We start from the raw sequence: 25,103 nt of genomic DNA, 5'->3' as shown, positions 1-25,103 counted from the left end.
CTCCTTGCATAATTTATTCTCCTATATTCTCTGCTCTTGACATAGGCCGGTCAATCTTTTCCCACTACCAATACGAATTACATCTGCTCATCACTCTCTGCATTCTTCGGACTCGTCGGCGCCTCGTTCCATACTCCCTCTTTACCTCCTGACTTCCGCCGCTTCACCCCCACCTTTTCATCCTTGACATCTTCGCTGTGAACTTTTTTATGCCATTTTTTAAACTTTCTATTTTATCCTTAAAGAAAAACTAATTTTTTCTCAAACTATTTAATCACATTTTGTCAATATAACAACTCTAAATATTGTAACTACTAAATTACAATAACCTTATAAACCAAAATTCTTTGATAAATTTATAATAAATTTAATTACATAAAAAATAAATTTTATATAAAATTAATGACAATTTTTGGGTGCATACAAATGCCCATAAGTTGTTGAGCGGCGTACATGTTACTTCTCCTAGAAGTACAATGAACCTTGTGTGAAACTTCTTCTGCTTTCCGGTCACTACTTTTAATAGCTTTTCTCTGCCCTACTCCAAGTGATGTGTTGTTCCTTTGCTCTTCCCACCATGCGTAGGTGAGTCAGCTTCCACCATAGATGAAATCTGTATAATTGAAACTCATGAAAATTGTCTGATAGCTTTGGAATGGGGATTGTCTGTTAAATTTTCTCAACTGATTATGTATATTTGTATCTCTTGTATATAGTATAGGTTTTTTTATGTACTTGAGAGCTTTTTCTCTTGTAAAAAACGTTATTGCTCATATTAATATAAACTTTTACAGTTGCTCATTTTACATCACAAACACATTTCCCAATTTACCTTTTTATATTCCCAATCACCTTTTTATCTCACATACATCACATCACAAAAAGTGCTACAGTAATTATTCCAAATAATATTTCAAATAATACACTATCCAAACAAACTGGACACGTGTTGGTAATTTCCACAAGAGAAATCCAACTCTGCTGAATATTCTCGAGCAGAAAAAAGAAATTTATCCAACTCTGCTGAATCCTTGCGGCCCCATTAAAAATTGCAGAATCACATATCTCGTATACAGCTGAAGCAAGAATCCAAAAAACTTCATTTAACTCCAATAACAACTTGTGACTAAATATGTGTGATTTGAGACGCCTAAAATAGCATGGAAAATAATAGAATATCCAAGAACATTAGAGCATGGAAAATTAGAAATTATTTTCTCAAGAAAATAATTGCTAACATATGTTTCAAAAAGAAACTAAAACTTTGGTGTTTGGATTGCATTTTCTAGGATTTTTTGTAGAAAAATTACTGTAACGATTTGATATATATGAGAAAAAAAGATAATAGAAAAATGTGATCACGAAAAATGACACAATTTTCCGACGGAAAACGGCTATCCAATCGATGAAAAAAATCCCTTGATCCTTGACCGTTTGGTTTTTCCACAGTTTTGTACATGTTTAAGGGTCTTAATTGGCCAGGGACTTTAGTGGAATAATTGATGTGTGTGGAGGCATTTTTGTACACGGAGTTTGTAAGCAAAAGTCAATTGTCTATAGAGAGTTATGGGTGATAGTTTGTCGAACTACAACGATGGTGACGTGCCTGACAACTTGTTGAAATGGAATTAAACAACTATGAATTTCTTTAAATAATTGTATTAAATAGGATTTGATTAAACTATTGATTCTTTGAATTTACGATTAGATTGAAACCAAAGTTATTAAACCCGACCCAGAAAAGAACCCAACGAGGGAGATGGGTCAACGGATCACTGATTCGACTAGTAAGTGATTGATTAAATTAGTGGGTCACTAAATATATTTAAATATTATATTTTATAATTTTTGACATAGGATATATGATATAAAGTATAATAAACAATGTCATAGCAAATACTCCTTTAATTTAATTCGCTATAGAATAATTAATTCATAAAATAATCGACAAAACATTAATTTAATTAGTAATCCATGAAATTTCAAGTGTAAAATTTTATCTGTGTTTAATGTAATTATCAAGGTTATTTACGAATTTTAAGTGCAAACAATTATTAAAAACAATATTTGTCTTTAAAATAAATTATGTAATATGTTATTTTTAAAATTCATTTTATAACTTATAGAATTTGGGGGGTCATAAGTTTTAATTAAAAGATTCCAAATAAATTTACTTTTGAAAAATAAAAAAATAAAGATAAAATTGACAAAACTTTCATATAGTATATGACAAAGTAGTCTAGTGGTAAGCATGTCATAGATATATGCCTAAAGTCTCGAATTCGAATATTAGCAAGAGCTTGTTAAAATTTTTTCCACAAAATCGATTCGTCCACAAAACCGGGCGGGTTCCAATTTAATCCAATTGAACCGTTGAGTCATTAACAAGTCAACGGGTTTTGTGCTTAAACGGTCTAATTAGAGACCCAACCCAACCTAGTGGCAAGTTCACCGAGTTGATCAGTTCGACCACCAGACCGGGTCAGAGTTAATATATATGATTGAAAACATACAATTGATAGACTTTCTTTGTGTTGCCCAATTATACAGACATCATTGATTGGTAATAACTTATTTTTAACAGATTTTTGAAACATAAAGCTGATAGAAAATTTTTTTAATAAAGAAAATAATAATAATATCTCTAAATTTAGCATAATCAAATTTTAGATGTTAGAATTGGGTGTGTTTATTTATTAAAACAAGCATCAATAAAATCTGTACGGACTTAACTTAATTATCATTAAATATGTGATAGAACGGTTATTTGGCGTATTTTGCACTACTATCTTGTCCTAATTATGGCTATTCATGGTACTAAGAATTGGAATTTCACTCATATTCGATATTTGTGTGAATTGTAGGTGGTAGGCATGAAAAATGATCTTGCGGGATGAATTTCCAGAAGACTTACCGTTCCAAGGCGTGGCCACGCCTTGGAAGGTGGACGAAACCGAAAGCCGGACTGCGGTCCACGTGAACCGCGAGGAGCACGGGATTAAAACTCCAAAAGCTAGCTTTTGTTTCAACCAATTGGGTCAGACGTGACTTGGCTCAAAGAAGGGCTTCAATTAAAAAGAAAAGAATTGGGCCAGACGTTCTTTTTGGTTGCTTGACCTCCTGCGGCGGCTATTAAAAGAGGGGAAAAAGCCAGATTCAGATTATCATCTACTTTTAGCTTTAGTTTGACTTTTCCTTAAGAAAAGTAGGGACAGACGTTTTCTTTATTTCTTGTTCTTTCCTTGCTTTTGTTCCGCCTGCGGCTAGCGGCCAGACATTGGATAGTTTGCGGATTTTCTGGGCTCTGTTGAACCGAGACCCTTTTCGCTTTTCGCTTTTTCTAAATTCCGTGAGATTTCTCTTGTGCTTTTCCAATTCTTCGGCAATCAATTGAATGTATTCAATTAAATCACGCGGGATTGACACGATGAGGAGCGGCTAATTTCCTCCTCTATCCAAAGGTCGACGCGAGGGCGCGGTCCATAACCTCTGTGAGATCTAATCGAATTTTATTAATTCTTCCAATTGTTACTATTCGTACGTTTTCTGAATTAATTGTTCATGGGTATTTTATTAATTGAATATCAACGGCCGGGTATTTGATTTAATTTAATAGCCTACTGCTACGTTAATTAAATAGAATCCGTAATTGTTCATTTAGTTAACACCTCGTGGCAACCACCATAATTGGTTTTATGATGGGGAAACACAAGATCTAACTTAAATAAACCCTCTTAGCGTGTTTATTGGTTAGGGTTGGGTTCTTCTAACTTTAATGCAATTGGGTAATTAAATTCCTACGGTCGTACCTAGGGTTGTTATCTGGTTAGGGAAGCAGTCAATGGTCGTACCTTGACTGTCGAAAAAGTAAGGAAGAGCTGGTTGTCAGAGCTTATTGATGGCTATAACCAACCTAGTGATAAATGGATGAAATATCTTTGCATCGATGAGCATTTATTTGGACCGTGCCTGAGCAGTTGATCCTTTGGGTAGAACTTTTGTTAATTGCTATTTTCAGTGAATTGTGCTTTGTGAGTTAGTTTTGAATTTTGTTTGTTTTATTTTATTTTATTTGTGTGCCTCCCATTGAAAATCCCCCAATTCTGTTCTACTGATTTGGAAAGAAATAATTTCCTACCTGCTCCCTGTGGATTCGACCCTACTCACCGCTATATACAAAATTTGTAATTTTCTTGAGTAGGTATTTATTATTGCACAGGTTCGGCACCTGTCAATTTTTGGCGCCGTTGCCGGGGAGTTGGCGTTTGGATTATTTGTTTCTTTTTAAATTTAGTTTTTATTTTATTTTATTCTTCTTGGTATTTTTGCTAGTTTATGCCCCGTTCTTCTCGCACAGGTGAATTGGTATACGATCCTGAGGTAGAGAAGGCAGCGCGTAGGCGAAGGCAAAAGACCAAGAGGCAAAAAGAAGGGCACTTATTTGCTGCAAACGAGTCAGCGGAAGACGAAGTAAGCATGGCCAACAACCAAACATTGAGGGAGCTGGCTGCCCCGGAGCTGACTCACCAGCCCTTATGCATCACATTCCCCGCTTTGGCTGAGAATACCGCTTTCGAACTGAAGTCGGGATTAATTCAACTCTTACCCTCGTTCCATGGTCTTTCTGGCGAAGAACCCCACAAGCACGTAAAGGAGTTCGAGGTGGTCTGCTCTAGTATGAAACCTCCTGGGGTCACTGAAGAGCAAATTAGACTGAGAGCCTTCCCGTTCTCTCTAAAAGATGCAGCTAAAGATTGGCTGTACTACCTACCAGCAGGTAGTATTACCACATGGGCGCAGCTGAAAAAGAAATTCTTGGAAAAATTCTTCCCTGCATCCCGGGCTGCGAGTTTGAGGAAGGAGATCTGCGGCATTAAACAATACCCCGGTGAGTCCTTGTACGACTACTGGGAAAGGTTTAACAAGTTGTGCACTAGATGCCCGCAGCATCAAATTAGTGAGCAACTGTTAATCCAATACTTCTACGAAGGGCTCCAATCAACCGATAGAAGTATCATCGACGCTGCAAGTGGGGGAGCACTGGCAAACAAGACACCAAGGGAAGCGTGGGAGCTCATCGAAGCCATGGCAGAGAACTCCCAGCAATTTGGCTTCCGTGAGAGCAACCCTCCCCGTAGAGTCAACGAGGTAGAGATTTCATCCTTACAGCAGCAAATGTCAGAATTGACGTCAGTTGTTAGGCAATTAGCTATGAGAGACGCGCCGCGAGCGAAGGTGTGTGGAATATGCACAAGCATGGACCACCCCACTGACTCATGCCCTATGTTGCAAGAGGATGGAGCTGAACAAGTGAACATGGCTGGAGGCGTGCCCGCGCCTCAAAGACCGTACGACCCATACTCCAACACGTACAACCCTGGTTGGAGAGATCACCCCAATTTCAGCTATTGTAGTAGGCCACAAAATGCATTCTCTAATCGGCCTCCAGGTTTTCAGCAACCTTGGCAACATAAGTCTCAACCCTCGTCCTCAAGCTCAGGGAGTTCTTTGGAAGAAATTGTCAAGAGTTTGGCCACGACTACCACTCAACTCGTCACGACCACCACTCAGCTCCAGCAAGAGACCAGGTCATTGACCACAAATATGGCTCAACTCCAGCAAGAAACTAGAGTCTTAACCATGAGCACCACTCAGTTCCAGCAGGACACAAAAGCAGGCATGAAGGATATGGAGGCTCGAATAAGCCAAATGGCAACTGCCATCAATCGCTTGGAGTCCCACGCTTATGGAAAGTTACCCTCACAACCTGAAGTAAATCCCAGGAATGTAAGTGCCATGACGCTGAGGAGTGACAAGGAACTGGAAGGGCCTAAAGTGGAAAGTTCAAAAAGCAAAAGTGAAGAGGAGATAGAGAAGGAAATTGAAGAGGAAGGGCGTATTCGCAAGGATCCTAAGGTAACCTTCACTTCTCCGCCCACTATTAAATCTAACTTACCTCCTTTTCCTTGCAGGTTGGAAAAGACAAAGAGGGCCGAGAAGGAAAAAGAAATCCTGGATGTGTTCCGCAAAATTCAAGTAAACATCCCCCTATTGGACGCGATCAAGCAGGTACCTAAGTACGCAAAGTTCTTGAAAGACTTGTGCGTTAACAAAAGAAAGCTAAGGGGTGATGAAAGAGTGATGGTGGGAGAGAATGTATCAGCTGTACTTCAAAGGAAACTCCCACCCAAATGCGGAGATCCAGGTATGTTTGCTATCCCCTGTAAGATTGGTCATTCTAGTATAAAAAATGCCATGATAGATTTAGGAGCTTCTATTAATGTGATGCCTAAATCAATCTATGATTCCCTAAATTTAGGACCTTTAAAAGAAACGGGGATAATAATTCAATTGGCTGATCGTACATGTGCTTATCCGGATGGGATAGTTGAGGATGTTTTAGTGCAAGTAGATGGATTAATTTTTCCTGCTGATTTTTATGTGCTTTACATGGATGATAGAAGTGCCCCAAATCCATCACCCATTATATTAGGAAGACCATTTTTGAGTACTGCCCAGACTAAAATTGACGTTAGTAAGGGTACTCTCACGATGGAATTTGATGGAGAAATAGTCCACTTTAATATTTTTGATACAATGAAACATCCTGTTAACTCTCATTCTGTGTTTGCTATGTATACCACTAATCCCTCTGTGCAAGAATTTTCTAAATTTGCTTATAGGGGTAAATCCAAGGTTGCTGCGAACAAGTCCTATAGGGTGAAAGCAATTCATGAGGTAAAAATGGAGAGAAAATTTAGGAAAAAAGTTGCACTCAATGGCCATGTGGATCCTGGAGGAGGGCCACCAATTACAAGGAAAATTCAATTACATCCAGACTGAAGAGTGGTGCTGTGTCTAGCCAAAGACGTTAAAGAAAGGCGCTGCTTGGGAGGCAACCCAAGGATTACAATATTAGTTGTGATCATTTTTCCTTACTTTATGATTTTTCAGTTTTATCTTAATGTTTTGGTTGCTTTTGTGGTGTTGGACAGAAGAGTAGGGGTTACAAGGCGTGCTCACGCTTTGCAAAAAAAAAAAAATAAAAAAAAAATAAGAGAGAGAGAGCGACATCGTAAACGCGACTCAGAGTCACGTTTACCTACACAGTCGCGTTTTCATTCCTGCAAGATTTCTGCAGGAAACGTGACTTAGAAAACGCGAGTTTAAGGCGCGTTTTCAGTCGCGTTTTCATTCCTGCAAGATTTGTGAAGGAAACGCGACTCATAAAACGCGAGTTTAAGGCGCGTTTTATATCGCGTTTTCTGTGTCCCAATAAAGGCGTCAGAAACGCGATTTCACCTCATTTCTTCCTCTCTTCTTAATTTTCTAGGTTCGGGCTTTGGAGGCTCGCATGGTCAACGTTGATGCCAATGTAGCTGGCATAGCACAGAATTTGGCGCAATTTCTGCATCATACGGGTTTTCCTCCTCCAGCTGCGCCTCGTCCACCTCTTTGACCGGATTTCAGACTTTTCTCTTTGTTTTGGTCGAGCCTTCGCGTGCGCCCAGCTCCCATAGCGAGCAGATCCGCGCGCGCCAGTCCTCCCCTCGCGTCAGCCAGGCGCGCAACCGCGCGCACGACACTCAGGCGCGACACCAGCAGCGCGCCTAGCTAGCGCGGGACACCAGACCTGTGCGCCGCCTCCTTAGGCTCCAGCCGCACCTTTTCAGTAGTCAGGGAGGTTTTCGCTCTCTCTGCCCTTGCAATTTATTTTCCTAGGTTACATTGAGGACAATGTAGGTTTTAGGTGTGGGGGGAGTGGCTTCCATTAGAGTGGCTTCCATTATTTTTTTTTCTTTCTTCTTTAGTTCCTTCCATTACTTTCTTTTTCATTAGTTCTTTTTGCTTTGTTACCTTAAAAAAAAAAAACACAACAAGAAGAAATGGAAAAAATGAAAAAACATGGTAGTTAGTCGCCTTTTTGGTTATTTTTATGCTTGTTAGTGTTGGGGCATGTTGCTATGATGAATGACATAATCAAAGTGAGTGGGTATGTGGTCGTATATGCTGGCTGTGCATTTTGTTTCCCTTGGCAATGTCATTGAATGTTGAGTATGCTGGAATTTACCCATTTTTGTAACTTTTGGGGAGCTTTTGAGCCTTACTTGAGCATATTATTCTTGTTTGCTCTATTTTGTTTGATTGAGTGGGTATCGCACATGGTTTGAACATTCTAGAACTTGCTATTTTATACATGTCAAGACCGCATTTTGATGAACTGGGTGCATTTGAAATGATAAGGGCATTTAGGATTTAACCCTCTTCAGCTATCTAAAAAAAAAACAAAGAATCAAGCCCTCATTTTATATCCCAATAGTGAACCAACTTGAGCTTCTGTCCTTCGTTTCTGGTTGATATCCGTGTTTGTTAATCCAAGACCCCTTTAAACTTTCTCGTTTATCCCTGTGTTGTCAAGGGATGTCTGAAATCCATCATTTGTGCAAAGCAACGATTTTGGGGTTGAAAGTGCTGATAGATTAGGAGTTATATGATGCTATCTTTGTGTAAAGGAGGGGAAATTGGAAAAAGGGCCACTGACCAGAGGACTTTGGTTTACAAGGCGTGCCCACGCCTTACAGGACTGCCTCTTGAAAAAAAAAAAAAAAGAGGAGATTTGATGAAGGGACCTCGTGACCAGAGGGCTATGGGCTACAAGGCGTGCCCACGCTTTGCGAGCAGTATTTAAAAAAAAAAAAAAGAGAGAGACAGAGAAAAAATTGGGGGCACTTGCACAATGGGCACAGCAAATGAAAACTGCCTTGTTTGTGAAACCCCTCCGATAAAGCACTGTGGTTATTGGTGAGTTTCGGACATTCTCTTGACACTTTACCCCATATCTACACCTTCTTAACCCGCCTTTCACCTGAGCCCCATTACAACCCTATTAAAGTCCCTTTGATTTATGTGTTTAGTTCACTTTTAAGGGGTGGAGATGTGATAAATGTGCAAGCTTATGGTAATGGCATTCCGTGATGTTGAATTGAGCGTTCCTAGTATTCGTATATACTCTTTGAATTACAACATGTCCGGTGTGTTCTACTTTTGGTGATATTGTCAGGGACCCTAGATGCTTGTGTTAGTATAGACTATTACATGACCTCTGCTCTCTTGGTTGTACTTCTGAGTTCCGAAATACTTGAGAGCAAGCATTGTCTAGGTGTGGGGGGATTTGATAGAACGGTTATTTGGCATATTTTGCACTACTATCTTGTCCTAATTATGGCTATTCATGGTACTAAGAATTGGAATTTCACTCATATTCGATATTTGTGTGAATTGTAGGTGGTAGGCATGAAAAATGATCTTGCGGAATGAATTTCCAGAAGACTTACCGTTCCAAGGCGTGGCCACGCCTTGGAAGGTGGACGAAACCGAAAGCCGGACTGCGGTCCACGTGAACCGCGAGGAGCACGGGATTAAAACTCCAAAAGCTAGCTTTTGTTTCAACCAATTGGGTCAGACGTGACTTGGCTCAAAGAAGGGCTTCAATTAAAAAGAAAAGAATTGGGCCAGACGTTCTTTTTGGTTGCTTGACCTCCTGCGGCGGCTATTAAAAGAGGGGAAAAAGCCAGATTCAGATTATCATCTACTTTTAGCTTTAGTTTGACTTTTCCTTAAGAAAAGTAGGGACAGACGTTTTCTTTATTTCTTGTTCTTTCCTTGCTTTTGTTCCGCCTGCGGCTAGCGGCCAGACATTGGATAGTTTGCGGATTTTCTGGGCTCTGTTGAACCGAGACCCTTTTCGCTTTTCGCTTTTTCTAAATTCCGTGAGATTTCTCTTGTGCTTTTCCAATTCTTCGGCAATCAATTGAATGTATTCAATTAAATCACGCGGGATTGACACGATGAGGAGCGGCTAATTTCCTCCTCTATCCAAAGGTCGACGCGAGGGCGCGGTCCATAACCTCTGTGAGATCTAATCGAATTTTATTAATTCTTCCAATTGTTACTATTCGTACGTTTTCTGAATTAATTGTTCATGGGTATTTTATTAATTGAATATCAACGGCCGGGTATTTGATTTAATTTAATAGCCTACTGCTACGTTAATTAAATAGAATCCGTAATTGTTCATTTAGTTAACACCTCGTGGCAACCACCATAATTGGTTTTATGATGGGGAAACACAAGATCTAACTTAAATAAACCCTCTTAGCGTGTTTATTGGTTAGGGTTGGGTTCTTCTAACTTTAATGCAATTGGGTAATTAAATTCCTACGGTCGTACCTAGGGTTGTTATCTGGTTAGGGAAGCAGTCAATGGTCGTACCTTGACTGTCGAAAAAGTAAGGAAGAGCTGGTTGTCAGAGCTTATTGATGGCTATAACCAACCTAGTGATAAATGGATGAAATATCTTTGCATCGATGAGCATTTATTTGGACCGTGCCTGAGCAGTTGATCCTTTGGGTAGAACTTTTGTTAATTGCTATTTTCAGTGAATTGTGCTTTGTGAGTTAGTTTTGAATTTTGTTTGTTTTATTTTATTTTATTTGTGTGCCTCCCATTGAAAATCCCCCAATTCTGTTCTACTGATTTGGAAAGAAATAATTTCCTACCTGCTCCCTGTGGATTCGACCCTACTCACCGCTATATACAAAATTTGTAATTTTCTTGAGTAGGTATTTATTATTGCACAGGTTCGGCACCTGTCAATATGTCGTAGGACAACATATGTTTTTAATTTTGTTTTATTTGTTTGTATTGTGCTATTTGTTTACCTTATACTGGGAACTTTGACATTTTTCCTTTACTTTAAGAATAAGTAATGCATTTATTAAACAAGCATTCATGTTAGTAGTATAATTACCAGCTAACAAAATATTAAATTACATGAAATCAAGCATTTATGTTATTCCCTATTCGTTATTATGTTCTCATTGTCCATATCAAGTGAAAAAAAATATTTATGCATTTGCTCGAAAACAAACAATTTAAACCTGGTCAAAATGCAATTGCAATCAAATGTTTACCCTTAAAAAAATGATCAAGTAGAATAGAAGGGCCCATATACCAACATGTACAACTTATCAAAACCATGATTCTACTAATCGACTTAAAATGACATACTCATACAATTAATTTTAGAGAGTCTTTATTACTATTACTATTTTAAAACTTTTCCATGTCAAAATCATCTGAGTCATAAAATAGATTTGTTCAAACATTAGTACGGAGCAATATAGCCAAAACTACACCTGGGCTTTACACGTGTACAAGAACATGAAGAGTACCTAATGCTAACTTTTGACAAAACTCACAACATGGCCACAGCAAAGATAAAAAAAAAAAAAAATTGCGACCAAAGCCCGCACGTATCCTGAACTAAATAACTCAAACATAGTCGTATTTCTAGAAAAACTGGTAATATTAGTGGCAATGTACAGTTTCCCCCATGCAATTAAGTGATTCAAAAATTCGAATTTGAAAATAATCCAAAGAAAATACAACTGTCAACAAGTGTGTTTGAGATAATTTTGTTAAAAAAAAAAATACAGTAGCACTTTTTTTATGTAATGGGTATGAGATAAAAAGATAGTTGAAAAATATATTGATGATGCAAACAAGTCAATATGTGTAAATAAGGTATAAATAATGTGCAATCCAAACACACTCGTTACGGTTGCTGGTTACTTCCAACGTTTTAATGTCTTCAAAAGTCGATTTTTGATTAAAAGAATGACTTTAGTAAAAAACCAAAAAAGAAAAAAAAAACCCTCCCTCATTTATACTCTTCTATTAAGCCATGCCATTTTTCTTCTTCTTCTTATATTTCCTTTTTATTTATTTTTTTATTTTTAAATGGGAAACAATATACATAGACTTAATTTTGAGTAGAAAAATGTTAATTGTAGAAACAGATGCACTAAAAAAAATTTCAGTACTAAATCAAGTGATTTTTGAAGTAGAAATGTTCTATTTCCTTAAAGAAACAAAAATCGGAGCAGTCTTCATATTTTTGTCAAAAGTACAACTGTAATACACGAAGGTTAACAAACAGCCCCTCAATTTCAACTAAAAACAATAATATTTAGTGAAATAACATTCTATTTTTCCAATTTCGATTTCGATTTGTGGACATTTTATATTTTTGTACTTTGAGGAAGGATTGAGTTGGGTGATAACGTAGAAAGGATTGTAACTAAGAGTTCCTAGATTCGAAACTTCTCAGTTATATATATATATATATATATATATATATATATATGTTGTGGTTTAATTTCTTTTGATATATATATATATATATTTGTTTATTGGTGTGTACATTTTTTTAGACTTATCTTTTTTGCGGCCTTTCCAAATTGGGTTCTTGAGAATCACATAAATCATATCTGGATGGATTACATGAACATTTTCCAAATCAATTCCGCTTAGGTAATAGCAATTTTTAAAATATGAAGTGTGGATTTTAGAATGCTGAATCAGAACAGTTATCAATATATCAAAACCCGGCACTAAAATTCCCAATACAATTAAAATGCTACAATAAAATTCATCTTACCATAATTAGTAGTATTTGATAGTCAATAAAACTCATTTGTAGAGAACAAGAAGTTTTGTTTTGTACAACAAAAGGAATATTCGGTCACTAATTGAGTAGTCTAACTTTGTTTTGAAGAGTTTTGAACTCCTGCATCCCCTTCCCTTCCCTTGCTTGTAACTGGCACCAAAATGTGCACATATTCAACCTCTAGCTAGAAACTGGTGTCCTTGTTGATCTATCAATTTTATGAGTACGAGAGAATAAGAAAAATCGAGGTGGATAACTCTTTTTAGGTTACTAGAAGTAAAATTCCAAGAAGCAATTAACCAACTTTGGATTGTAAATAGGAGCTTCTTGTTGACTGCTTTTACACACATCACAAAAATTTCTTTAACTCTATAGATTTAATCAAATTGAGTACTGCTTCAAAGCATTTAAAGAGTGGAATGTACAACATTTATCCACAACTAAGAACCATAATTCACAATGCTCCAACTAAGAACAAACTCATTCCTGATTGCTTGTAATCCACTGAGGACATCTTTAATATTCATCCTGTCCCTCTGAATTTCTGAAGAGCATGAAACACCAATCCAAAACATCGATAGGTAGCATTCCTCCTGACTGATGCTGTCGCCATTGCTTGTTTTGGTGATTATACCTGGTATGGATTCTGCTTCCATTGAGATCTTTGGATCAACAATTTCCATTACCTGATGGGGAAGAGCCATCTTAACATAACTATGGAGACTAAAATCTCCTGTGAACATGCTGTCAGTAGGCCTTTTCCCTGTAAACAATTCAAGCAATAGAATTCCATAGGTGTATACATCTCCTTGTGTTGATACCTCTCCACCCATGCCATATTCTGCAATTTCAGGTTCCAGGAGGACGGACAAGAATTATTAGCTGAAATGCTGAAGGGATTGAAAGGTCGAATAATTGCGCACATTCTAATTGAAAGATTGTTTAAACTAAAGAAGGCATGTAATTGTACCTGGAGCAACATATCCAACTGTTCCTCTAATTGCTGCTGAGCTGCTTTGATGTTGATGGGATTTACCTTCGATGGAGGAAAGAAATTTTGCTAGGCCAAAATCACTAACCAAGGCGCGAAAATCATCACCTAGAAGTATGTTGCTCGGCTTTATATCACAGTGGATAATCAGTGTCGCACAATGGTTATGAAGGTAATCCAAGGCGGACGCAATGTCGATTGCAATATTCAGTCTTTGTATCAACTGGAGCTTCATTAGGCTTTGTCCCTCTTCCTCAGCTGAACTTGGATGTAACCAATTCTCTAAACTTCCATTGGGCACATATTCGAAAATCAAAGCTTTGAAATCGTTGTGTTTGAAGTCTAAACTTGAACAAGAGGTTATGATCTTGACGAGGTTTCGATGGCGGATGTTTCTCAACGCTGCACATTCAGCCAAGAAGCTCTTATGGGCACCATGTTGGTGGAGCTTAAGAACCTTAACAGCAACCATTTGCTCACCAGGTTTGAGGACCCCTTTGTAAACAGAGCCATATTTAACTTCACCAATCAAATTTTCTGAAGAAAAACCATTGGTGGAATCATATAATTCTGCATATGAGAGCTTCCGATTCTGTTTTTCTGCTGCAGAGGTAAAAGGTAATTGTTGTTTTGAGCAGCTTAGTCTATGAATTGCATAGGCAGATATGAGAAGTAAAACTATAGCTAGAGGAATAGTAATGGCAATGACTATTACTATAGGAGTAGACAGCTTTGCTTTCTTTTTGGTAGGTTTAGGACAAGATGATAAGTTCAATGCTTTGATTCCTCCGCATAGCTTTCCATTCCCCAGTGCTGAAAAGGCACTATAGTTTGCAAAGATCCCATCCATTGGCACTTCACCCTCTAGCATATTATAGGAAATATTTAGAGTGCTGATGAAGTTTAATTTTGCCAAAGAAGCTGGAATTTGCCCTAACAAATTATTCTGAGATAGATCTATGACCTGAATGCTTTTCAATTCTCCTAAAGTAGAAGGTACAGAGCCTTCCAAAATGTTACCTTTCAACCGAATATATTCCAACATCTTACAACCATCAATAGATGTAGAAATTTCACCAGATAATTTGTTTTCTGAAATATCCAATGACACAAGATTCTTCAAATTGCCAACTTCCGATGATAATGATCCGGTGAATTGGTTTTGAGCTAATTAAGAGGAGGCCAAGAGAGAGAGATGAAAGACCAAGAAGTTCTTTAGGTAAAGCTCCACTTAGGCGATTCTGACTAACAGTAAATCCTTGCAAGTTACTGCAGTTACTCAAAGAAACAGGAATGTTACCTGTAAGCATGTTCTGTTCTAATACAAGAATCTGTAGTTCAGAAATGTCACCGATTGTTGAAGGAATTTCTCCTGCGAAGCTATTTTCAGACAGATAAAGCTCCTGCATTTTAACAAGTTTCCCCAAGGAATCAGGAATAATACCTGAGAGAGAATTGTTACGTACATCGAGATAGCCCAAGTTTCCAATCCCAGAAGGTAAGCTACCAGATATAGTATTATCATTCAGCCACAAAGATGTGAGTTTGGTTGAAAGATTGGCAATGGCAGTTGGCAGTATGCCTCCAATTTGAATTCTTGACAAACTCAATATTTGTAGATTTGTGCAATTTGATAAGGAGGAAATAAAGCTAATATCATTTGCTTCATTAATTCCAAGGGGATTATGGCCAAAATGTAAAACCTGAAGTTCTTTCAGGCTACCTAGATTTTGTGGAATTGGTCCTGTGAGTGAATTGTGTCCTACTCTAATTTTTACAAGCCCTGAAGCATTTGCTAATGTAGTGGGAATTGATCCAAACAATTGGTTCAAATCAGCCAAAAATAAAGTAAGGTTTGGAAGAGTCAATCCTACAGTAGCAGGAAACCGTCCACTTAATAGATTGTTAGTAATATAAAAGATCTGGAGTGTCGAAATGTTGTAGAGCTGAGGAGGAACTGCACCTGAAAGTTTATTTGAGGACAGCTCGAGGACATGCAGATTTGAAAGCCGACCACTCTCAGCTGGAATATTTCCACCTAGATTGTTTCTTGATATACTAAGTATTTGAAGAGAGGAAATATTACCCAAAGATGGTGGAACGCTGCCTGAGAAATTATTCCGGGAAAGGCTCAGAGCATAAAGCTTACATAAAGTGCTCAGGTCATCTTGAATTCCCCCGATGAGCCTGTTACCCCTTAAATCAAGAATACTTAGCCCTGAACAACCCGTGATATTTAATGGAAGTTCTCCCTTAAAGGAATTATTGGCAAAACGAAGATATTGAAACATGGTTCGCCATCACGGGTCGCGGTCGCATCGCGGTCTCAGTTGTTCCACATCCATCGCGGTATATCGGTTGAATATTGGGTGATATGAACATTATAACACATTAAAGTTTCTAAAAATTTTGAAAAAATTACTATAATTAGAAAATAGTGAAAAAGACACAATTTAAAAAAATATCGGAGTCGACTCTGAGTTGACTCGGATATATCGACCGATATCATGTATCACGGAATCGAATCGGTCAATATCGGCCGAGTCAAAACGAGTCGTCGTGGATATGGTGATATCCGCGATTCAGGGATCGGTATCGTACCGGCTCCTTCCGTTCCAGATACGACTCGGCCGATACATATCGGTATCGGCCGATATGGCGAACCATGTATTGAAGCCGAAAAAGTCTGCCTACTTCTTCAAGAATCATACCATGAAAATTGTTATCCTGAGTATAGAGTTCTCTGAGACAGGTAAGGTTTCCTATGGAGGGAGAAAGAGAACCCACCAAGTGAAATGATGACATATTCAAGACAGTGACTCTTTGATGAAGCCGGCGACATGTGACTCCACGCCAATCACAAAAATGAAGCTCAGAGCCTGGAATAGATCTCCTTGTATTAGACCCTTGATGTCAAGCAGAGATTGGTAGTCTGTCTCATTACTTGTCTCGAAATGAATTGCAGCAGCAGAAGCAGTAATAAAGATATGAAAGAGAGTATAAAACACAAAACAAGATGAGCCTCCTAGCCTGAAATTCTTCCTTTCATATGCCATTGCGTACAAGAATCAAAGCTCAGAAAAGCAGATATGCATAGTTAACTACTCAGAATATATGCAACAAAAGCATATGCATCATCTCCTGAGTTGATGTTTCATAAGAAGTTGACTAGTATCCTGCTTAACCTGTTCATGGCGCAAGCAGGAAAATGACCTTTCCCTTGGTATTATGCATCGAAGTGAGCGAGGAACAGGGGAAGTTAATGTGCAAGAGTGGAATTTAAGTATTTGCATTTTTAGATTAGTTAACAGGGAAAACCTGTTGTCTTTAGTTGAACCTTTGCATTTAGCAAGAATGTCACCTCCAATAGTCAACTTTTTGAATTGCTAATTCATGTAATCCTTTACGTCAAATTTTCCATTTACTTAATTCGCAATTTGGATTGGCAATTTGGATTGGCATTTAGTAGAGGTGGCAAAATAGGCGGGATTTGGTTGGATTTGAAATGGAATCGAGTCATATGGATTTGGGTCCGACCTTACCCATGTGTGTTTTGGGATTAACTTGGGCGGGATCACTTTGGGATAGATTTAGATTGATCCACCCCAATTTCCAAATCTATTTTCTACATATTTTTTTCCTTTAATTTATTTTTTATTTTTTATATAACTTTAATATTTTTTATTTATTAAATTTTTTTTAATTTTATTAAATAAACATGCAGGTGCTTTATACTCAGGATTCCCACCTAAAATTGGATTAACAAATAAAGGAAAAGATAGATATACAGTCATATTCCAACATATATCAAGATGGCCAAGGCACTTAGGGTGTTGAATATTTATCCTCATCATTGTCCAAGGATGAGACAGGTCTAAACTGACTGAAATGCTGGATATTCTTGTGGATAATGACTAGGAAGATTGCTAGATTATATTCGCTACTATGACTATAAAAATTGTTAAAGATAATTTTTAACTCCGTTTGGATTGGTTATTTTTTCAAAAAATAAGTTTTTCAAATACAATGTTACAGTAATATACAATAACTCAAAAAACATCCCATCCATATTAGTATATCAAATATTTCAAAAAAATTTTATAGTAAAAATTTTTCATATATACTGCTACAATAAAATATTTCAAAAACACTTCAAAAAACAGCTAATCCAAACGGTGCTATTTGAGCCCAATGGGTACCCAAGTATTTCCCAAAATTTTTCATTAATTAATGGGTACAATTGAGATTTGTCCCATTTTAAACCCAATATCAAATTCCAGTACTCATCCCGCCCAAAGTTCCCATGGACATGGATAATCCATTGGGACTTGGGACAAATTGCCACCTCTAGCATCTAGGCTGCATTTGATGGAATACTACGAAAGCCTGCAACTGATGTCAAGTAAAAGATGTGATTAACCTCCTAACGTCGGACCCGACAGGCACCCGCTATAGAAATTTTTAGAAAAGCCTAGATAAAAATGCAAACGCTATATCCTAGTGGCCAAGTCAGCTGGTTCTGTAAACTTTTGTCAAGATATGTATTTGTTCTTGGGAAAAGAAGAATGATATCATAAAAGATATCCGCGTACGTTAAAGCAATCAGTTTTGAACTAGGTAAGCGGGATATTTTCTTCTGGAATATCGGATGAAAATGACTTAAGAGATATATCAATATCGTGTTATTATATCACATAATTTGGACTTAGCAAGGGACCCAGTCCTGATCATCAAAGCAATTTGAAGGCATTCTTTGCCCGCTTTTTGGACTTTAACATCATTAATAATATATTAGGGAAAATGCTAAATATAGTCCCTCGCGTTTCCTGAAAATATTTTAGTTTTTCATTTACTCCATCACGTTTAAATTCAGATTCCTAATCCAAAATATGACACTAGAACACTGTTTCGAATTTTGTTTTTGAGCAAAAAAAAATAACTTTTTCGAAATTAAAAAAAAAAAGACACAAGAAAAGATTTATTACAAAGAACCAAGATAATTGTACAAATCAAATCTTTCTGCACATGAAAACACATACTTGTCTAAGGACTTAAATGTGGTTGAACAACAATCCAAGGCTTGGCCAGAGTCACGCCTTTAATAGAAAGATAAGAGGTAGGAAAAAGTAAGAAGGCCACAACTACCCAATTACATGAATATCTGATACAATTACATGAATTGGGTAACCCAATTACCCATTTATAACCCATTTATTTTAATTTTATGTAAATTCATTTTTGCAAACTAAGTTATCAATTTATACCATCCTTTGCACCCATCATTAGTTTTAAATATTTATTTATAATGCTCAATAAACCTAATTATCAATTTTTTTCCATTAGTACTCTATGTCGTAAAATTACATACTATTTAATAATTAAACAATAAGAATATAAAAATTTGAACTAAGTACTATAAAAGTTAACATAAAAACTTAATCCAAAAATGTTGAACCTCTAGCATTTTTTCATGCGTAAATTTAAAATTTCATTTTGGAAAAGTAAGAAAAAAGGCTAAAACTTATCATAAATTGATAATGTTGAAAAATGAACAAGTTAATAAACTAAGAGAAAATAAAATGATAAGATAAAACTAACAAATAATAATAATGAAACAAAAGTAGTTAATATCATGGCAAAATGAAAAATTTGAAAAAAAATAATGGATGGGGGAAGAGAGAAGATTTGGGGGAAGACAATTCTAAATGGGTTAATTGGGTTTGATGAATTACCCAATAATACCCATTTACCAATATGCAAAAAAGGATAAGAAGTAGAAAAAAACAACTGACAACAAACACCATAAGTCAAATGTTGACTATCGCAACAGATTGTCTGTTATAGAGGTGGCAATATGGATAAATGGTTCATAATTGGTTTTGACTTAATGGATGGTGGATGAAATTTATCCAATCCATTTAGATCCATTTAATAAATGGATCTAAATGGATGGATCTAAATGGATTAAATAAAAACCAATTATCCATTTATAATCCATTTAAATATTTTGTTACTTTATTTTTGTATTATCATTTCTTGTAATATGAAGATACTTTTTATGTACTTGTAAATTTTAGGTGTATTTGGATGAGAAAGAGGACAAAATACTTAGATCCTATCAAATCATTTTTGGACATGTATGTATTACAACTTTCTTATACATTATCAAACAGCTGCAAAATGTTAAGAACTTAGGTCAGTAAAGGAAACTGCAGGCAGCAGTTATGTGATTTGCACCTCTCAAAGAGAAGAAAGAGGGACAAAGTTCTCAAATATAATTAGCGTAATTGAGTCCTACAGTGTACTTATCCATTGCTTCATAGCGGAAGAGAGGGGGGGGGGAACAGAGCATTTGGTGGAGCCACTTACGTCAGCATAGCTCGGGTGAAATAATGGAACGGTTGGTTGCGACAGAATAAGCTCTTCATAGTAGAAAGCTGCGGGCCTTTGTATTGGATCAATAATTCTCGAGGGTCCATTTTTAGTCATTTCCTTTCCATTTCTTTTAATTGGTTTTTAAGTAAATGGATATATGTGGTTTTTGTGGATAATCCATATAAATCCATTTAGTTTAATGGTTTTACTTTGATTAACCATTTAAAACCAATACTATAAATGGATAATCCAAATCCATTTATTTATGGATTATATGGATGGATAAATGGATCTCAATCCAAATTGCCACCTCTAGTCTGTTACCTATCTTTCTCTTAGAGAAACTCTGTTTTCCATTCACCATTTATCCAGCGTCCAATGCCAACTTGAGGGATATGAGAAATTGTCTGATAATCTTCACTTTCTTTATCCAAATTCTGTACTTCGTGGATTAGCTCATCAGACATATCAGCCAACGCAAGAACATTAAGCTTGGTCAAGTTTTGGAGGCCCAAAGGCAGGCCCTCCATAAGCTTGCAACCGAGGATAAAAAACTGTTGGAGATTGGGCATCGATTCCTCTTCCACTCTTACCCATTTCAGTCTTTTTAATTGCACAAGGCCTAATTCCTTGAGTTTTGGGAATCCTCCAGCCTTAAAACACAATGTCTCCCCTTCATAAGCACGAAAGAGACTAAGAGCTACCAGTTGGGCAAGTGTCCAAGGCAGTCTATTGCATTCTCATCTTCACTCAACTCACTATTCTGCAAGGCTAAAGTGCGCAAGGATTGAAGTGATATTACCCATTCCGGTACTTTCTCTAAACGCCCACTCAACGATAGCCTCGTAAGAAATCCAAGTCTGGGAGAGACGGAATGTTGGAGATCAAGAGTCCCCTCTTCTTTAATGGAGAAGATGTATAACTCTCGAAGGTTGGTCAGCCTCAAGAGGGAGGAGACCAACTCCTTTCCATCTTCTCTTCTCAGCTTTGTGATCCATAATTTCCGCAACTGAATGAGCTTCCCAATCTCCCTTACTATTTTACCACTATCTGCTTCTATAAATCCCAAACTCTCCAAGGAAGTAAGCTTTCCAATTCCATCCGGAGATTTAAAGCCCCAAATTGAAAAGTTATTTGAATAATCACCCATTCTGCATACGACAAGGGAACGGAGTTTCCTCAGCTTTAGAATTTCCACAGGCAACTCCATTATATGAGTGTCTTCCAGAATTAAAAATTCTAGGTTTTGAAGCTGCCCAATAGATTTTGGAATGATTTTAACTCTGGTGCCACTTAGATCCAGATACTCGAGATGAAATAGTTTGAAAACTTCCTTTGGGATGTTGTCCAGTTCAGCTCCCCTCAAATTTAAAACCTTTAGGAACTTGGGACCACCACATAAAAACTTGGACAAAAATGAAGTTGTGAGAGGATCTTCATACCCGAATATTTCCACGGATCGAAGACACTTTAAGCTGCTGAAGCCTTGTGGAGGGTTATCAGTGAAGTTATGGATTGCCAGGTGTCGAACTTTGTCAGACCATCTTGTGCAATATCCAGTGATTATGGCTGTGAAGCTCTGCTCTTTAGATTTTGAAACAATGATTTCACGCAGAAAATCATGAAGACCACATTCCTTCAATTTGCCATCAGCCCATGTGTCTTTAACTTGGATTAAGCTTCTGTTGATGAGTTCTTTTAGATATCGCATAGCAATATCAGTGGCTGTCATTCCTTCTTTCTCTTCTATAAATCCCAGTGCTATCCATGTATAAAGTAAACTATCGACATTCCTAATTGGATAATCTTCAGAATAGATGCTTAGATATAATAGGCAGCTTCTGAGATAGTGAGGCAAATCGTTGTAACTGAGTAAGAGTATCCTTCTAATTCTGTCAAGCTCACCGCTACCATCTACCTCGCCGCCAAAGCCATGAAGAATCATCTCCATTCATCTATCTTATCCTTGTCCTTCAAAGCCAAAACACCACCCATTGTTACAATTCCAAGTGGTAGGCCCTCACATTTTTTTAGTATTTTTCTACAAACCTCTTCTAGATTTGAAGGGCAACCATTACTCTGAAATGTTCTATTGCAAAAAAAGGGTCCAAGAATCACCATAAGAGAGAGGCTTCATGATATGGATAAAGTCATGGGATGCTAAACAAGATGCAGAAGCTACATCGGTAATTCGTGTTGTCAATACAACACGACTAGCAGTATTGCAGTCAGGCAATACATATTTGATAGTTTGCCAAGCATTTTGACTCCACACATCATCAAGGACAAGGATGTACCTTCTTTCTTTGAGGAAGTCCTTGACAAATTCGCTGAGCCTAATACCATCCATGGATTCCACTTGCGGAGGCACCGGCTGTCTGATTTCCTCGTACAATTGTTGAATCAAGTTCTTGATGATGACTTTGAATTGAAAATTTTGAGAAACAGTTATCCAAGCATGGCTCTGAAATTGTTTCTTCACTGCAGCATCATCGTAGACCTTTTTCACCAGGGTGGTTTTACCGAGTCCCCCCATTCCCACCACTGAAACTAGTTTCAAGTGGGAATGGTCATCAAGGATTTTGGAGATGAGCTCTTTTTTGGGCTGATCGATGCCAACAAGCTTAGCTTCTTCAATTAGGAGTGCCTGATCACGAATATCATAATCTGCATTTGCCACATTGGAAGAGCTGGAGTCTCTTTCTTGACTACTATACAGAGGTTGGTACCTCTGACGCCTTGCAGAAATCTCTGCAACTCTGGCCTTGATATCTTTTATCTCCAAAGAAATCCGATGGCGGGCTTTCAGATTTTTTATTGAGTTGTAGATCTTTCCAACGCGGCCACACAATCCATCCGCATGTCCACGAGCAAAGCGGAAGGCAAAATCATTGAGAACATCCTCTGTATCATATGCAACTTCTCGAACCTGCTTGACCCATTCTTGGAGTTGAGAATCATTGTCCTCCTTTGCTTCTGCTTGTCTGAGGAAAGCCTTCATGCTTCCGAGTTCATCTTTGATGAACTGAACATCTGGTTGAAGGCCTCCCAAAAGCGTGGTCTCTTGGGAAAGTAAGGCTGAGAGCTGGTTAATCAGAAAGCCTACAACACTCTCGGCCATATTGCTGAAAAATAATTCTTAAGTGCTACTTTTCTTATCAAGAAAATTTTGAGAACTTTTGCAAATTTCGGAAAATGTGCTGTTTTTCTTTTGTAGTACAGAGGTTGTGAAAGATTAGCTACTCAAGAATGATATGATTTCAAAAGAATAGCTACTCAAGAATGATATGAATTTAGGAAAATATGTTTTTTTTCCCTTTCCCAGTATACAGGTTGAGTTTTATTTGGCACTTTGGTAGTATGCCCAGAATGACCAAAACTTATTGTAGAGAAAAAGTGAAAGATTAGTCTACTTGAAAAGAAAAGCATAGAGAGCATAACCTAAGAAATAGGCAAAGGATAGCTATTGTCTTGGTCTAAGAAAGGCATAGAGAAAATTTAGTTTTTTTTTTTTAAATTTAGATAATTTAAGTAGGAAAGAAAGGTATTTGTCTTATAGAATCTAACAATCTTGAGATAATATTCAATTCCCTTCTCTTATTTTCTTAACTTGCTCTAAAAGGAAACATCTATCTATAATTCTAAGTAAAACCACTAGATAGAAAAAGAACATGGCCTTGAAGTAGAGGCATTAGTCAATGACGTCCTTTCACACCTCTCCCTTTCCCCCTTTTCCTTTGCAAGAGTTGAAAAAAAAAATGTACTTTTCTTTTTGTGCTATAAAGGATGTGTTTTACATAATCTATCCGATTCAAGAATCATATCAATTTCAAAGAAGCTCGTTCTTTAAATTGGCATAATACTTGCAAAGCAACATAATGATTGTGAAATCATGAAAGGTTAGTCCACCTGGAAGGAAAAGCATATTGACAATAATATAAGCAATGGCTCAAGCATATAGAATACATATTCATTTATGCTACGAAGGCAAAGATAAAATTTTGACTCTTTAAGTTGAAAGATATACAATATGACGATGTTCTTGAGAAATGTTCAATTCGCGATTTATGTTGTTCCTTTTTCTTTTTCTTTTTCTTTTTTTGGTGCATAGAATATGCGTTTTTCATGACCTTAGCCAATTCAAAAATGATATGAATTTCAAAGAATGTTGTTCTTCAAATTTGCACTTTGTTGCAAAATAACATAAATTCATCGTAGTGAAAAAGTGAAAAGGTAGTCTACCTTGAAGGGAAAAGCATATTGAGCATAGCCTAAGAAATGTGCCAAGCATAGAGGAATTGATACTAACCTATGATAGAAGGCACAGATAAAATTTTGATTTGTTTTGTTGGAAACGAATCTTTAAATTCGAAGGTTTTTGGCATCATACTGCATATCAAATGCCAATGGAAATTGGAAACTAAACAATTGAAGATACGTTTGACTAAACCTTTTATAGGTTGTTGCAATAGCCTTCTCTAAATTATATACAAGAACATCATCTTCTACACTAAAACCATTTTTTTTTCTGTTTCTTCTTGTATCTCTGTCTCCCCCGCCCCCCCCCCCCCCCCCCCCCCCAAAAAAAAAAAAAAGAAGTCAATTGTCAAGAGAGCAATTATTTGTTAATTGGTCATGTAGGGATTGTTTTTAATTAGTTCATAAAACGTTTGCTGGTTACGGACCTCGATTGCAACTTTCTGTATGGATGAAGAAAGACCCTTCTAGACTACAAATCGAGGAAAAGATGCAAGTAAGGCATAATTGGCGACAATTGAGTGAACTTTAAATAAAGTGACTAGAATTTGGCTATGCTAGAGCTATGTTTTCAGACTCGAACCAGCATCGACTCAGTCGAATTCAAGGATCAGAGTCAATGGATTCAATCGAGGTCGCTTGAAGGTCGAATCGGATGATATCATAAATATGTCATATATACATATATGTATGTGTGTGTATATATATATACACACACACGCACACACGGAAGATCAAAGATGCAAGAAGGGCGTAATTGGCGACAATTGAGTGAACTTTGAGTAAAGTGACTAGAATTTTGTATCTAATGCTTTGCGATACTTCTATTGATGTTTTAACTGAAGTACAATTTTTTTCATATTTTCAAGGAACCTTAATGTTTTGTCTAAAAAATTTGTTAACTTCCTGAGAGCTTTAGTCGATGCTGAATATTCTTGAACTGGGCATATTATTTCCAATGTACTACAA

The 25,103-nt window shown here is 37.1% G+C and overlaps 3 protein-coding genes and 1 pseudogene across 3 annotated transcripts; 1 reads left to right on the top strand and 3 right to left on the bottom strand.

The window, feature by feature from the left end:
* The first annotated feature begins 4,476 nt into the window (after window positions 1–4,476).
* Window positions 4,477–7,459, top strand: LOC113756629. Its single transcript, XM_027300260.1, has 2 exons — window positions 4,477–5,787; window positions 7,334–7,459. The coding sequence occupies exons 1-2, from the start codon at window positions 4,477–4,479 to the stop codon at window positions 7,457–7,459; spliced, it is 1,437 nt and encodes a 478-aa protein (XP_027156061.1).
* Window positions 7,460–12,951: 5,492 nt separating this feature from the next.
* Window positions 12,952–15,793, bottom strand: LOC113756628 (probable LRR receptor-like serine/threonine-protein kinase At3g47570). The gene is made up of 3 exons (XM_027300259.1): window positions 14,707–15,793; window positions 13,482–14,594; window positions 12,952–13,352 (listed from the first exon to the last, which is right to left on the bottom strand). The coding sequence occupies exons 1-3, from the start codon at window positions 15,791–15,793 to the stop codon at window positions 12,952–12,954; spliced, it is 2,601 nt and encodes an 866-aa protein (XP_027156060.1).
* Window positions 15,794–20,212: 4,419 nt separating this feature from the next.
* LOC113756627 (disease resistance protein RPM1-like) lies at window positions 20,213–21,822 on the bottom strand. Its single transcript, XM_027300258.1, has 2 exons — window positions 20,637–21,822; window positions 20,213–20,550 (listed from the first exon to the last, which is right to left on the bottom strand). Exons 1-2 carry the CDS (start codon window positions 21,820–21,822, stop codon window positions 20,213–20,215), a joined length of 1,524 nt encoding a protein of 507 aa, XP_027156059.1.
* Window positions 21,819–22,998, bottom strand: LOC113756626 (annotated as a pseudogene).
* Between the last annotated feature and the right edge of the window lie 2,105 nt (window positions 22,999–25,103).

The sequence above is a fragment of the Coffea eugenioides genome, unplaced genomic scaffold, assembly GCF_003713205.1.
Source record: "Coffea eugenioides isolate CCC68of unplaced genomic scaffold, Ceug_1.0 ScVebR1_2432;HRSCAF=3458, whole genome shotgun sequence".
Taxonomy (NCBI): domain Eukaryota; kingdom Viridiplantae; phylum Streptophyta; class Magnoliopsida; order Gentianales; family Rubiaceae; genus Coffea; species Coffea eugenioides.
The sequence above is the reverse complement of the archived record's forward strand: the minus strand, read 5'-3'. Positions and strand labels throughout refer to the sequence as shown.

What these genes read in the sequence shown, in the direction of transcription:
- LOC113756627 (XM_027300258.1), bottom strand. Translation starts at nt 21,822, where the DNA reads ATGATTCTTCATGGCTTTGGCGGCGAGGTAGATGGTAGCGGTGAGCTT. An exon ending in CACTTTAGCCTTGCAGAATA is followed by an intron (nt 20,551 to 20,636) that starts GTGAGTTGAGTG and finishes GTGCTTATGAAG; the next exon opens with GGGAGACATTGTGTTTTAAG.
- LOC113756629 (XM_027300260.1), top strand. Translation starts at nt 4,477, where the DNA reads ATGGCCAACAACCAAACATTGAGGGAGCTGGCTGCCCCGGAGCTGACT. An exon ending in CTGAAGTAAATCCCAGGAAT is followed by an intron (nt 5,788 to 7,333) that starts GTAAGTGCCATG and finishes TTAATTTTCTAG; the next exon opens with GTTCGGGCTTTGGAGGCTCG.
- LOC113756628 (XM_027300259.1), bottom strand. Translation starts at nt 15,793, where the DNA reads ATGTTTCAATATCTTCGTTTTGCCAATAATTCCTTTAAGGGAGAACTT. An exon ending in TTTACCTAAAGAACTTCTTG is followed by an intron (nt 14,595 to 14,706) that starts GTCTTTCATCTC and finishes TGGATATTTCAG; the next exon opens with AAAACAAATTATCTGGTGAA. An exon ending in AGTTGGATATGTTGCTCCAG is followed by an intron (nt 13,353 to 13,481) that starts GTACAATTACAT and finishes CTGAAATTGCAG; the next exon opens with AATATGGCATGGGTGGAGAG.